Here is a 16,372-nt window from a genome sequence, read left to right as displayed (position 1 = left end):
TGCAGAAAGCCTTCCTGGCCTCCCCTCTGCACATTCTCCTAATCGTATGCAGGGGACTGGCACATTTTTACATGCATCATTCTCTATTATACTGTTTATTGGTATGCTTCTCTCCCCCGTTAGACTAGGATCTCAAAAGCTGGACTCATACATTTTTCATTTCTCATTTTATATTCAGCTTCTGGCCCTCCAGTACATGAGCAAACCATGTTAGGGTGAATTTCCACCTGGATGTATTTTCCCCACAGATTTTCAGTAATTTTTATCAAGCTTCAAGGATCTCATAAAATATGCCTCTAGGGTGGAAGTAGGAGGGGGCTTACAAACTGGTAAAGTTGGAATAGATTTCTGAAATTGGCTGAAATTTTCTCATTTTTGAAAAGGGTTGGGAAAAGAATTGAGCCTTTATGGGCATCTATGTTTCCAAAGCTGTGGTCTTTGTAAATGTTAGTTAATCTTTGCAGCAACCTGGGAATTAACAGCTGCTGCTGCATTGCATAGATGGGAATGCTGGACCCAGAGGCAAACTGTGACTCAGACCCTATGTTTTTAAACTCCATAAACTATGTCCTTTGCAACGTTCCACAACGAAGGACCAGAATGATCTCTCTGAAAATTGGCAATAAAAAGGGAGGCACTGTGGGGGAAATGGTACAGCAAGAGGGGTCAGAAAGGTCACCAGGCAGGCCCAGCTGAGTGACATCTGGCAATAACTTTAACAGTGCATTTGCTTCTCACCCCCCAAATGCACCTTACGTTCTGATGCAAGACATATGAATTTCAATAATACCATGACTTCTAGGAGAAAAACATTTTGTTTTGTTTTCGTCCTTCTCACAGAGGGTAGCAGTGGGGAGCAACACCGTGACTAATGGAACATTTAAAGGAGCGTGCTGGTCTCGTTTGAGGATGAACACACCCTGTCATCAGAGAACACAACGGGCACCACCTCTGAATGGATGGGGGCCTCGACACCCCGGAATGGGACCAGCAGTTGGGCCTCCGCTGAGCACAGACAGAGACATACTCTGGCACTAACTGAGGGTGTGGGTATTCATTTGCCTTCTCAGAAGCCTGCTTGCATGAAGGCGTGCACACAAGACCAGGTTACCAACAGTATAAATGCTGGATCAGAATCAAAGGCACCAAATAGAAAGTCGCCTCATGTAATAATAAAAAAAAAAAATGACAAGGGCTTAGTCTTCAACATACTATTGATGCTTTTTAAAATTGACTTAAAAATAAAGCTCTGTTGGGTGGCACCTGTGGCTCAAAGGAGTGGAGTGCCAGCCCCACATGTTGGAGCTGGTGGGTTCAAACCCAGCCCCGGCCAAAAACTGCAAATAAATAAATAAATAAATAAATAAAATAAAGCTCTGTTTACACACTGAAAAGTAGAGAATGTCAAACTTTCTAATCCTTATCTAGAACCAGACTCAGAGCCAGGCACAAATTTATGGTCAAACAACCACTTTATGATGTCTAAGCAGACAGGACTGTGGGAGCAATGAAAACGCACTACCTGGCTGGAAAGTACGCACTTCACTTCATAGTACACAGCCAACAGAATCATTACGCACTGGGGAATTCTTTCAACGTTTGTGCTCAATTTTCACAAATCTCTAGTTTGATAATGAATATGAACATCGCCTCATCCTTCAGCCCACTCACTCCCCGATCCACTTTTGGCCAGGTTTTAATTCCAGATCTGCTCAGTAAGGTTACCAACATAAGAAAAAGATAAAACTTCCTGCCAACAGCAGAAACAGTTGCTATTTGGAAGTACTTCTAGATGTGCATACATGCAGTAAAATACATCAAATAAAAGCGTGAAGATGTCGATTTGTCCAGATCCACGAAGAACAAAGATGAGTTGGGAAATGTTATACCTGAGCCCTGCATTGCAGTTAACATTCAAGGCTTATTTGTTTGATCGCATAAACCGTTTTCTCAATTATTAAAGAAAGTTGAAATATTTATCTTCTTTTTAAAGTGTCCCAGAGTCCCTAAACCATCTACAAGTAAGTTTTGTGAAGATTAGGAATAAATTGAAATCTACAGTTGTTTAATTTGCAAACCTAATTTTCCAAGCAGCAGTCAGACTATCCCTCACTGTTCAGGTCTGAGCTAAAACTTCCCCTCTGAGCGCCGAGTTAAGGCCGTCCTGCCCACTGTGTTTCTCAGTGCTGTCGCTCCCTTACTCCCCGGCATCTTCTGTCCATGCTCACGGCCCTTCCTTCACTAAACCGTGAGCAGGGACAGGATCCTGTCTTTCTGTTCACCACCAAAGTGCCTGGTTCAGCGTGCTCTCCATTTATTTATGCATTTGGCATTTATTGTTGTAAATTATCACAGGTGTAATGAAGAGTAATAGATGTAAAACTCGACTAGTTTCTTACTGAATTAAAATGTGGAAAAGGTATTTAGCTGTCAAGGCATCCACCACACTTTGAACTGTTCTCTTCTCTCCCTTTGTTATTTTCTCCTCCTTCCTAAGACCCCTGTGCCCCCTCAAGAAAAAGAGAAAGAAAAGAAGCCAGAACAAAAGGAAACCTTAATGGTCGTGGTGTGTGCTCCAGGGTATTCTTTTTCTTCCAGTGTTGACCATCTTTCTATAAACTTAGACACCAAGGAATCATCGTAGTCCACTATCTGGAATCCGGAGACGTTTGCACCTCCAAACTGAATTTTTAGCAGGTCTCCATCTGTAAATCCCTAGACCCAGAACACATTTACGTCAGGCTTTTTTTAGGGGGGGACTGAATGCTACTTAACATTTACCAAAGAACTCCATGCATTATGGTTTTATATATTTCACAGGACGTATGAGAGATAAAAAGCCTACAGGAAATGTTTGTTTCATATATTTAACAATCAATGCTTTTCACCAGCACCTCATGCCATGGTGGCGCCATCCTGGGTTCTCAATCAATACATATTTATGGATTGATCATCTCACGAATACTCATGATTCCACTTACATAATATTTCTTCATTTTATTGTGAAATCTTCTGCAGATAGGACTGAGTTTTCTTTCTTAATTCTACAACAGAGCACCACCTCCAAGAGCTATACAACCTTGTGAGCAAATTAGTCTGTTTAAATTGGTCATCCACTCAGGTGACATAAATATCTTCCATATGAGGGTAGAAGGTATTAAATGGCCAGTCATTATTTGAGAACAATTCAACAGTTTCATATTAAGCCTGAAACTAATTTTATGGACTATATTAAATTTCTTACAAATCAGTTTCTCATACCATATTAAAATCAATGCAGTTATTACTAAATTATCATGTGGTATTTACATTGATTTCAGATATTGGGCTGACAGGAATATTATATATTATGTTCTGTCAAAGATGAAATGACAATTTCAGTGTGTAACAATTATAAATATTTTCACATTTCATGTTACTCTTAAACTTTTTATTATTGTACATGAATGTTAAAACCATCCCGAATTAAATATAAACCTTCACAACCCAAATATAGGAAAATCTTATCATTGTTCTTGATATTAAAAATAATATAAGTTTTTATTGGCTCAAAATTTTGGTTTTCCTTTTTATCAAAATAATACAAATAGTGTAAAAAAGGGAAATAACAAAAATCATGGATTCTCTGTTCCAGCCCACCCAGTCCGTTTAAGGCTGCTTTGAAGCACTCAATTTCAATATTTTCGTTTTTCATGAATTTACTTCTGAACTTCCACATGACACACTTTTATTGCTCTCTCTCATCAATTCTAGATATCTCCACTGAGGTTTGGTGTAGGCCAGATGACTTGCTATCATCAAATGACCATTATTTGTCTCCTCGACATGTTAGTCAATTTCTCCGTTCAAGTGTTCATGGCTCTGCCATTCACAGCAAAGCCAAATTGCACTAAGCCAATTGTGCGCTAAGATTGCACAACTGCATTGTCATATGTGAAATTAGTTCATATTTGCCTCATTCTTTTCATTATTAGAGATATCTGTATGCTTAGCTTTATTTTTTTTCCTGATCCTCCATGAAAACATTCTTGTCTATGAGTAAAGCTGTTTTAAAAATAAAATATTCATATATATGAAGTATTTCATTTGAATTTTCTTCTGGAATATTAATTTCTCGGGGGCCCCCTTCTTGATGCTGCAGTCTGAATTGGCTCCCTTTCCACCCACTCTCCAGCTGTTGCTCTGGTGTGCTCTGTCACCACTTACTTCTCTAAGTGAAATACCCTGGTTCATTGCTCATGTTCCTATTTTCTGATTTACCACTTTCTTCTGCTACTGTCTCCTGATAGTTTCCTGAGACACAATGGAGATGGAGGTAAATTTTTGAGACATTGCTTGTCTGAAAAATAACTTTATTTCTCTCTGAACCTTAGTTAGTATTTTGGCTCAGGATAGAATCGCAACTTAACAACCTCATAATCTGAAGGCACAGGCCTATTGACTTTTATTTGCCATTGTTTTTATTTAAAAGAAAAGGTGATTACAAATTCTTTTTTATGTGTGATCTGCTTCCCACTACCAGCCATCTGTCAGAAACTTTCAAAATCTCCTGTTTACTTCTGAAATCCCACGATGATGTACTCACTGAAATTTTTTTCTTTTCTGATTCTCTGCACTCAGTGGGGGTATTGGTCATTCAGTTCTAGAATCTTTTTCAAATTTCTTTGGACATTTTCCTTCCCTTATTTTCACTCTTCTTTCTTTCTAGAATGTCGTTTATTAAAGTATCACAACTCTTAGATGAAATGCCCACATCCCAGGTTTTATTTTCCAATCTTTTGTATTGCTTTGTCATTTTGCTATGTCATCTGGAAGATTTTCTCAGCTGTCTTCAAATTCATTTAACTGGTTAGTGTAGGAAACAAAGCAGGGTTCTTTCTTATTCCCTAATTTGTCTTTTTACAGTATCATTTTGTCTTGCTTATGAACAAAGTATTTTCCCTGATTTCTCTCTAGATACTAATCAGAATTTTAAACACTTTCCTCGTGTTCCCTGCCCTATTTCTGTTCATTGTTTGCATCGCATCCTTCATAGCAAAGACTTTTTTCAAATGCCAAATTGTGCTTAAACGTTTAAGACACCAAAATGTTTGCAGGAATCTCTCTGTGCGTGGACAATGCGCATTAGCATGTAGGCTACCCTGCAAAGGAGACGGTTAGGTGGGGTGACTAGCGTGTGCTTGGTCCCTCTCTAGAGCTCTTTTCTGTGGGCTATTCACTTTATTCAGAATTTCCATTCTCCTACATAACTACATAGCTTTGGCTCAATTCTAGGAATAGAATGCTGGATGGAGGAAGTGAGGTTCAGAATACCAGATGGAGACTTCCTCTTAGTTGCCCTATTTTTAGCTCAATTCCCTGAGTCTTGGGAACTTCTCTGTTTTATATTTTCTATAAAGCAGTATTATCAAGAGAGGAAGTGGGTATTTAGGGACCAGAGCTTATCATCACCTGGCTTGCCTTTGGAGGCAGTCCCTGGTCCCAGGCGCTCTTGGTGATTGCCTGGGTTTTCCCGGATCCCTTTAGAGGTGCTGCTGATTTTCCCATCCCCGGGCTGCTCCCTCTCCTTTGGCCCATGCCTCATATTCACAACCTTTCCCAGAGACTTGCCCCGAACAGTGAGAGCCACCTGCCCATAACCCCTGGTCAATGGCAAAGAGTAACTGCTATCTAGGTACAAACCCCCTCTGCCTTGCCTCAGGTTGAAAGAGTGAGATACAGTTTATGTAACAGAGCACCCCACAGGATCAGACTGAATCCAGTTCTCCCCTGAACCCAATTCTTACACAGCCTGTTATTCCTTCTTTCTTGCTTCCCTCACGCCCTTACAGGTTGCTCCTAACACTTACTCAATAGCGTGTACCTGATACCCGAGTCAGACTCTGCTTCTATAGAAACCAGTAAGAGATTCCTGCTTTAGCTCCACACATCAGTCTCGCTCTCTGTGGTTTCCAGCTCTCCCAGGACTGACCCCCACAGGCTCGCCCCTGCCTGCATCTCTCTCTCTCTGCAGGTACCTCTAGTATTATTTTCATTCTCTTTGCTATGCCACCTACTCAGGCTTCATCTGCTCTGTGTCCGGAAAAATATTTGTTGACTCTGCATCTGCTAATGTTTCCTTTCCTACTTTCTGGTTCCTTAACATTTTATGTAACTTTTATTCCTTTACTGTCCTTTCACTGCGGTTTTATTATAAACAGCACCTTCAACCAAAATCTTGAATAAGGTTTTAAGTGGGCTTCAGTAAGGATCTGCGTTTTCCTAAGTTTTAGTCACTCTTCTCTCAAACTTTTCCATTTGTAGAAGAAAAATGAGAAGGAAAAAAAAAAAAAAGAGAGAGAGAGAGAGCAAGAAGCAATCACAGTGGAGGGGCCAAGAGTTAACAATACAACTTATGGACACTACTCCTCCTGGAGATTTATACGCAGCATTTTAAAGTAAAAGTTAAGTCTGCATTACTAGTCTATAAACATATAACATTTTAGCATATAACATGTAAAATCATCAGCAGGAACTTTTGAAAGAGTTGAATCTATGAGAGTAATAACTTTGAAGAAATAGGAAAGGGACCCCTTTAGGACCACTTTGTCATCACTTTATATACAGGGTATTCTTTTAGATACTGTTGGCAGGAACCTAATTACAGCCTGTGTTTCAGGAGACTTATCAAGCTTTCCGTAATTCCTGAGCAAATTAATCAATACTATTATCTAAGGTGTTTTTTGTTTTTTTCGTAACCACCAACTCTAGCACTCAGTAGACATGCATAGGGGACAAAGGGCATTCTCAATCAAGAGTCTGGAGGATTGAAACCCTTCCACTTCGGGTGGTATTCTTCAACTTTCAATGTCAGTGAAATTTACAAGCATTCTCTAAATTCTGAGAAATGGCAACCCTATACAGATTTTTTAGCTTACTGATTCACTGGAAGTTCCATATGGTGAGGAAAATCAAGTATTCAGAAAAGGAAAAATAGAACTTGAATTCAGACAGAATATTAGGGAGGTTTCTCCCCCAGAAGCACGGCAGCAGCATGAACTTGCTTCTTTTTTTTTTTTTTTTTTTCCTTTTTCCTTTGGTCATCCAGACACTTCTTTCCTTTTTTATAGCATCAGATATCAGCTCTCAAATTGATGAGCCACCTTCTGTCATTATTTCTCAATGTTCCAATATAATCTTCTCCATCTGGCCTTTTTTAAAGATCACAGCTTTCAATGTGGCTCTGTGCTGTTCATCAAATGGCACGATTCTCACAGGTGACTGGCTGTTCCCGCACATAATGTGGCTCTGAAGGGACTGAATACAGAGCTTCATCGAGGTTAACTCTTGCTTCCCCCAGGGAGGGAGTCCTGGAGGGTCTCCTTAATACACTTGAAGAGAAAATCCTGGGGCATTTCTGCAGTAATTAGCCATTTCATTGCCAAACAGAAATTTCTTCTTGAACAACCAACTCCTCCTAATAGCATTTAGCTTTAAAATTTAATATTCCAAGTTCTTGATCCCACCTTCTAGTGAAAATGATATTTATCAGCTATAAGGCTGTGCATTTTGTTTATTTTGTTTTTATCTCTCTCTGTCACTCCCAGAAAGAACGTCTTCTGATATAACAATCTGATATTACAGAAATCATGAAATAAATCTACACTTGTTTATTGTTAAAACCTCTTGAAGTCTTATAATACTATTATTTAGCATAAGCTCTGTGCTTCTTTTCCTCTTCTCCTCACATTTTCTTCTTGTGGTTGTATGGGACGGGGGTGTGGAAGAAAGGGTGGTCCTCAATCACGTCTGATTACACTTAGGTGAAGAGCATAAACCTTTGCAATAGTAAAAACCTAAACTATTTTGAAAAAAGAAATGTCTCGTGAACATTCTACATTGACGCCAATGATACTTAAGAGACGAAGATACAATGAACCACTCTGTTATTTCAGTATCTCTTATTTTGACAGGAATCATGATAAAAAAGTGATTGGTTATAGGAATTCAATTTTCATTGTGTTATTTATACAGCAAACAGAAATCAGAAACAAATGATATATATGTCAATATGGCATATTTCCAGGTTTAATTTTGCACGAAGACACAGTCTAACAAATGTGCATTTATTTCAGATATTGTACATACTAAAATTTTTTAAGGACTGGAACTCTGGGAAAGGTTATAAAAGATAGTGACTGTGAGAAACAGGAATACATTTGGACAATTAAACTTTATATACTTTGAAAATTCTCCTTTTCTTAAAATGTACCTTCTAAGACAACTTATGAAACTTGTCAAATATTGTGCTACAAATTCTCATATAATTTGTTAACAGGAAATTGTTTAGAAAATATAAAATAGGAAGTAATTCTAAAATGTACGTTCAGAAAAATATTGTTACTTTTAATTCATCAAATATAATCAAACTGTATCTTTAAAAACATCACTGATAAATGCTAGTCATTCAAACTTAATTTTTAAAATTCATGAACATATCTAGTAAAAGAGTAAATATCAATTAATTCACATACCAGATTTGCGATGATGTAGTGGTATCCTTTAACATGTTTTCCAATGGTAATAACCTGTCCAAGATAAAGAAAAATTATTTCATCAATGCAAATAATATAAATGTAAAGTACTAGTATTCTGATCTGACTCAGGAAAAAATAAAATTTTATCTACACTTTTGATTGAATTATATTTGATAAAATATAATTATCAAATCCAGAGAATATTTCACTAAAAAAAAATAATATATTTGAATGCTTAATAAATATTATCTTTCAACAGGTCAACAAATAAACAAAAATAATTGTCTCATTTTTGTCAATAGTAAAAAAAGGCCACAAAATTTTAAGCAATACAAATCAAAATATGTTTGATTCATAACAAGTCAGAATAAATTTTTATTTCAGAAAAAGGTACCTTTTTATCTCTCTTATGAAATATAAAATAGTTCAGACTGTGTAACAACTGAGATCTTATATTCATGTATCTCTATTCAAAGATTAAACTCTCAGAATTTATGGTCCTACCTGAATTTTAAAAGAATATTATTACTAATAAACATATAAAAGAATTCTTATGTATATAACACACATATAAAAAATTCCTATTATAAGGATCTTGAAAGGTTTATAATTTAGTTCAAATGAACATTATTTACAGGGTATAAACAGCAAAATATGAAAGAAGTTAATTTTTCATTCACTGATTTAAGTCAAAAATCAATGGTGAGATGAACACATCATGGAACAAGTGATTATCTGCGTAATGTTCACAACAGTTTGAATTATTGAATCAATTTTATCTTTTACTGATCTATATCAATTATGAAAAGAGCAGCAATTGGCAAAATGACCATGTTGTAGCCCTGGCACATAGATGTTAAAATGTAATTTTTATTATTAATAAAAACTGCTATCAAGGGAAAGCTTGACATGCCAAAAATTCAAACCATTTTCTTACTTTCCTGATTAACCTGCTCTGGTGGCTTCTCCCTGCTTTTTTGCATAGTAAGCAAAAATCTTAATTTGCTACAAAGTCCAGAAATCTTACAAGCTCTCCAGGCTCATTCTTTCCCATTCTTTACACTCAGGTCCCCCGGATCTTCTTTGTTTTGTGCTCACAAAAATGCTTCTCATCACCTCCTTTAACAGATTCCATTTCCTCTGCTTGGAGATCAGGCACAATTTTTACCTTACGGGAGAAAACTACCTTGACTTTCCCCTTTCCCAGACAAGGTCAGGTGCTCCAGTGCTACACATCGAGGTAAAAAGATCAAGAACGAATCTGGGAAAGGATTCTGCCACATGTCGCTTGGATATTAAGTGGTAGCTCTTGGGAAGGAAGCGTCAGTTTATATTATTTTCTAACTGATTGTTAATGTAACACAACTAAATTGCCTTTTTCCCTTTCAAAATAACTGAATTTTCTGAACTTTGAAGAAAAGATGTTCTTCTGAGTGAAAACTGTGTGCATTAGCATAAGCTGAGACACATTGGTCACGTCCTCCTATTTCCATTCGACACCTGTGGCTCTGATCATTCTCCTTTCTGCTTTCTGGATCATCCCTACCTTCCTTCTGAGAACTAGGAAAACATATTACAAATGAAGATAACAGTAGTCCCTACTTGAGTTCAGTGTTCGTTGTGAGAGGGGATCAATATCAAAATTCACTAGCCCTATGTCCATATAAAATTAGTGTTGGCCATACTAAGCATCATAATCTTTTTCTTTTTGAGACAGAGTCTCACTTTGCCACCCTTGGTAGAGTGCTGTGGCATCATAACTCACAGCAATGTCAAACTCTTGGGCTCAAGCAATTCTCTTGCTTCAGCTTCCCAATTAGCTGGGACTACAGGTGCCCATCACCATGCCTGGTTATTTTTTTCCTATTTTTAGTAGAGATGGGATCTCACTCTTGCTCAGGCTGGTCTCCAACTCCTGAGCTCAAGCAATCCACCTGCCTTGGCCTCCCAGAGTGCTAAGATTACAAGTGTGAGCCACTGTGCCTGGCCTGTCATATCTCTTCTCAATAGTAACAACTAGCATTGCATTGAAAATAGAAAATGTACATTAGTTTATAAATATTTTCTGATGGCTAAATCTATTGTCCACCTAATCAGAACTAAAAATCAGTATCTCTGAGGTTTTATCCAATGGAAATAAAATACTCATACTCTATAACTTCTTACAACCTTTAAGCTACTGTGAAAATAAAGAATTTCATCCTATCTCTGCTTTCTTGTAAACATTAAGTGAATGAGTAGTGTTTCTTCACCTTACAAGGTACCATATTGCCATTTTTTGCTTAGTAAACCCTAATCCTTGAAGAATGTCCCAATCTAAATATTTTTTCTGCAATTCTGTCTCATAACATCCTGTTTTTCATTTATAGTATATTTGATTGTTATAATTATATATCATGTTCTTTAAATATATCATTAATAGTCACCTTAATAGCATTTTGCCTGTTTTATTTAACAGTACTTTTTCTAATCCACTCCACTGCCTGCACAGTAAACATTATAAACTCATGGAATATATACTGAACAAATGAAATAAGGAGTCCAAGCCAGCCATGTGAGCCCTTCACAGACAATCCCTTCCCTATTAAGATAGGTACTTTTCCCTCTATGTTCCTAGACCACACTGTACTTAATTTGCAATATTGCAGTATTGTTTGTGATCATTTTTCTTCCTTTCTGAACAATGCCCTCATGAAGTACAGACACCACTCTTTTTTTTTTCTTTGCATCCCTTACTCTAGAAAAAAAGGACTTCCTCAATATATGTTTGTTGAATGATAGACTATCCATTGTGACCACTCATTAAGGCATTGAAGAGTGACTTATACCATATATGTGCAAAATATTTTGTATTTTTAATGGATATCTATATGGACATTTACAAAACCATGATTACAGATTTGCTTCAGAACATCACTTCCCAATTTATTGTATTCTCAATTTCTTTTGGAATTTCTCTCTTTCAGTTTTGGAAAGAGGAATTTTCATATAGGCTTTCACTGGCATTCATAATGACAAGTCTGAGATACATAAATTTTTAAACCAAGGGCTAACAACTATTATTAAAATTTGCTTTTAATGATAACTTTTTATGAAATTCAAATGCGTTTTTGAGGTTCATATTTGAACAAGAGGCCTTCAGGTTAAGAACAACCTTCACATCATCTCCTGAGATGGAATCAAGATTTTTCTACTGAAATTATTCACCTCTCTGGCATCCAACATTTAGTTCTTTCTCATAGCCAGTTAGTTCTATTCAGTTCCTTAGTATTTCATGAGCGACCCACTGTATGCGGTAAAGGACATATTATTATGTATCAGTTAGGACTTCATGAACATTTAAGTTTGCGGAATGTTTTATGTTGTATAAACTAATGACTGTAATTCTCTTCAAAGCCTAATGAGGCCAAGAAATCATACTCTACTTGTTACTTCCAGTCCTATATTATTCTAAGGACCCAGTTGCAGCTAGTTCATTATATACAGTTGACCCTTGAACAACATCAGTTTGAACTACACAGATCTCTTTATTACATACATGTCACCTCTGACACAGCAGGACCCAACCTTTTCCTTCTCCTTTGTAGCCTACATAATGTTAAGAGGACAAGGATGAAGACCTTTATAATGATCTACATTTTCTCTTCCCTATGATTTTCTTAACCTTTTATTTTCTATAACTCACTTTCCTGTAAGAATACAGTATACTATACATACAACATACGAAATATGTATTAACTATGTTATCATGAAGGCTTCTCACCAATGGTAGTCTATCAATAATGTCAAGTGTGTGTACACGCACATTCATACACACACACACATTTGTTAGCTAGGAAAATTCAATAAATCATGATGTTAGTGTTGTGTCATCACCATCCCCGGTCAGTTCCCCTATCCATGAAACATGGTGGATTTTGTTTTTATCCTTAGGATGGATGTCACTGTGTAATGGCCCTAACCTGAAAGGTCTTAAACTGCAGCAAGGTGGCAAACACAAAAAAAAACACCCTTGTCTTGCTACTGTGTCACTCTTAAATAATCCAAATGGATGCATCTAGTTTACTTCTCAAATTCTAAACACAACCTGATTATGTCTTTCCTACATGTTTTAATTTCACAGATTAATGTTTTTTATAGCAACACAGATCACCTATTAAAAGAAATAATTATATTCTGTAGAAACAAATGTATGTTTTTTCCTGGAGACTTAGATCCATTTATACAAAAACATAGGCTTGGTGAGGCATGCTGTACTCTAATGTTTGAAATAATCTAGGTATCTTCAAAAAATTCATGAATTCCTCACTTTTCCCTTAGAAAGGAGACTTGTTTTGACTTTATCCATGTTCATTTCCTTAACTCTAAAAAGTTCATCAGCATTAAATTTCAAATTTGCATTTCAAAATATGAGCATTTACACCAACACTTATCGTGCAAAACATTGAATGTACTTAATGATTAATAAGGTGTGTCGGCATTATTGACAACCATCTGCTATTGCTGACTGAAGCCAGAGATAATTTAATTGGTGATCTTTGCTGCATCCTACAGAAACCACCGAGTAAAAACTGCTTGCTGTTCAAGCACCTAACCCAAATGCTGGTTGTAAACGCTGACATGGCAGGCATATGCTAGATTTGGTGTCATTAGAAAACAGAGTTGCAGACCTGGTCCACAATGTCATTAACTTTATCCCGTTCACAGTCCAGAATTACACGTCGTTCCTTTTTTAACTCCAGATCTTGGAAAAGCGACCGGTAGGTCTCATCTTTCTTGTCATTGTTAATGTTTCCCACATTGATAGCAGTCACTTGCCATTTCTTTTCAGCAGCGGAATCCAGCACAGCTTGCAGCGTTGATAAGCCTAGGAAGGCAAAGAAAAATGATGACTGATAAAGATACTTGAATAACTCAGATTTGTGTTATGAAATTGCCAGTGAATATATATTTAAGGCTGGTATATTTGTACAACTAAGGGAATGTTGACTCCTCATAAAAAGCTAACGCTACAATCTTTATCAACATCCGCTTATGTCTGCTTCACATCAAAAACTCATTACTCAAATTCTATTGTTCTGACCACAAGAGTCTTATTTGAAGGAAATAGTACCCCGTTCTTTCAACCCTCTCAGCTGTCATCTTTGGGCTGTTATGAAAGTATAACGTTTTTAATACTTCTGGTCTAAGTGAAATCAAAAGACATCAGGAAGGTTTCTTATTCTCATGAAATGGAAAAATAATTACTGAGTCATATGTGACTGTCTATCATTTATGAAAACCCTGAAGCAGGCAAGTACATTTTCAGTGAGATGAATCCTTGTGAGTTTATGTGAGTATAAGAGCCACTAATCTCTATGAGGCTGCTATATATTTTCCTGTTGATTTTTAGTCAGGAGTTTTGTTTTCATTTTTTTTTCTTCCAAGGCCTTACATTATATTCATTTTGTTATGGGAAATGATGCCATAGATATTAAAATGTTCACTTATTAGCCAGATGATGGCAGTTAGATGATGGCAGCCTTATTTCAGTCCCTAAATTCAAGACTATTTTAATGTTAGTAACTTTGCTTATAGCATCATATGACACATAAATTTTTGTTATTTTTAATTGTTCATGTATTGGCTCATATTTAGAACTGATCTGGACAACAACGAGGGGATGCTTTCCTGAAAAGTTAAAAATTTATTTTAGCCCTTGAAGAAACAGTACAGAAACTTGTTTCTTACATCAATTCAACTATTCCAGAAAGGCCTGCATCTTTCTCTAAAGAATAATTGTATCTTTTTATCCATAAAATGTTGGATTCACCAGAAAGCAAGGAAGCTTTCCGAAAACTTCACCCTTATGTCAAAGGACATGGGACTCAATTTGAAGATGAGCTCTTTAAGGAAAGATGGGATAATTGGAACAGCAATTAAAATAATGACTGTAAAAGAGAGTTACATATATAAAATATCTTAAATCCGTGAAATCATTATAATTTTTTAAAAAATTGCTTGCTTTTAATGGATGCTGAGGAACTAATTAATTTGAAAACTGGTAAATAATGAAGCAAAACAATAATTTTCCTGCCTTGCCTGTACAAACTAGACTTGAGGTTATAATGAATTTTTAAAAGTGTCTTTCTTTTTGGAAAGACTCCATCTAATAAATGATGATAAGTATAGATTTTAAATTTTCATTGACTTATGACATCTACTGAATTAATAAATCATGGCAATATTCATCAACTACTAGTAATGATGTAGAGAGAGATACACATCTCAAAATGGTAACACTCGGCACCAACCAGTTGTGAAGAATTTCTGCCTCAAATGTAAATTTGAATCTTATCATGCTTCCAAATCTTACTACCAATTTATAGGGAATATATGGCATAAAATAATATGTTAACACCACCGTATTCCAATCATCAAAATCTAGACTATGCAAAGCTCAGCATTACATTTTAAAAGTTTTAAAAGCTATGTTAACCAATTGTGATGTATGGAACTCATTTTAATTCTGCTTCAAACAAACAGGGAAAATAACATAATATCAATGAATTATTGTTATTGTTCAGGTAGGTATGATAGTGATATTGGGGGTTATGTTTAAAATTAAAATCATTATTTTTTTCCAACTAAATACTGAAATGTTCACAGATGAAGTAACTTGATGTTTGATATTTGCCTCTAAATACTTGCAGGGACAAGAGGGATATAAATAAAACAAATTGCACATATAAGTCATCAAGAAAACTAGATTGAGCACTTCAAGGGTTTTCATGTTATTTTCTCTGTTTCGTTATTTAGAGTATCTTACGTTGCACAAGAAAAAATAATTTGTTTCAGAATGGAAGATTGAATCACACACTCAAGTCAAAGTAATGCTTTTCTGGCAAAACAAACAGAATTAGTTTTGTCCATCCCGTCTTCTAACAAAAGATATAAATAAACATGAATTTCTCAAAAGAAAGTTTAATGAGACCACATGCCACTTAAGAAAACTTTCAATGGTAAAACTTCAAAAGTTATCAAGGATTGCCTATGATTTCCGTTCACTGTAGGTAAATTAAAGCCTTCCATGCTACGATTCAAGTCCCTTTCCTGTTGCTCATCATCAGTAGAGACAGAACACGCACAGCTGGTCATCACGATCAATTCAACAGCTACCAATATACTTGAAAACAGCCATTAAGTCTGCCCGGTTTTTTTCTCCAAATAGGAGGGAAAAAATCTAAATATCTAACTTTCTTCCATTCTTCAGGCCCTACTTTCCCATATTTGAATCAGTGTGGAACACTTCCTTGTTGCCTCCGTAAGGATATTCTATGCACAGATGATGTTTTCCATGCCGCCCACATGTTACCAGACAGCAATTATCAGCAAGCTGCCCTTATTCTCTGTAACAAGTTATTTCATTTTGTTTTTATTTAATTATGGAGTTTATTGCCTAAAACTTTCATAGCGATACTCTTGATATTCTGTCCCAACTTTCAACACATATTCCAAGAAATCCAAATATAAATGAGAATTTATAATTAGATTTTATCAAGTAATAATACTAAATCTCAAATTTGTTGGCAGTTCACCTTGTCAAAGAATGTGAAGTTTATGTATAAAATCAGAAGACTGCACATAAAGGAATGGATGTCTTTCAAACTCATTCATTCTATGGGTCAAAAAACTTACTATTGGTGTGGATTCTCTGTTATTAAAGATCTCATGATTACTATTTTGTAACCTGTGGCACTTAACAAAAATTACTTCTATTTATGAAGAAACTTATCCACTTATACAGTGGTATCTCAGACTTGATTAATTTAGTTGAGTCAGAAGACACTGAATAATGTTAAATCACCTTCTAAAGA

At 36.0% G+C, this 16,372-nt stretch overlaps 1 protein-coding gene across 4 annotated transcripts in view; it reads right to left on the bottom strand.

The window, feature by feature from the left end:
* The window catches only part of GRIA2 (glutamate ionotropic receptor AMPA type subunit 2), a 144,180-nt gene that overhangs the window by 45,441 nt on the left and 82,367 nt on the right, over nucleotides 1-16,372 (bottom strand). For all 4 annotated transcript variants that reach the window (XM_003794686.2, XM_003794687.2, XM_003794688.1 and 1 more), the window contains exons 4-6: nucleotides 13,187-13,383; nucleotides 8,514-8,567; nucleotides 2,554-2,715 (exon numbers count right to left, since the gene is read on the bottom strand). In XM_003794686.2, coding sequence (XP_003794734.1) covers nucleotides 2,554-2,715; nucleotides 8,514-8,567; nucleotides 13,187-13,383 — 413 coding nt within the window. The remainder of the gene's footprint in view (nucleotides 1-2,553; nucleotides 2,716-8,513; nucleotides 8,568-13,186; nucleotides 13,384-16,372) is intronic.

Source organism: Otolemur garnettii, unplaced genomic scaffold (assembly GCF_000181295.1).
Source record: "Otolemur garnettii isolate 467f Iridium unplaced genomic scaffold, OtoGar3 scaffold00085, whole genome shotgun sequence".
Lineage (NCBI taxonomy): Eukaryota > Metazoa > Chordata > Mammalia > Primates > Galagidae > Otolemur > Otolemur garnettii.
Note: the sequence above shows the minus strand (reverse complement) of the source record. Positions and strands in the feature narration are given on the sequence as shown.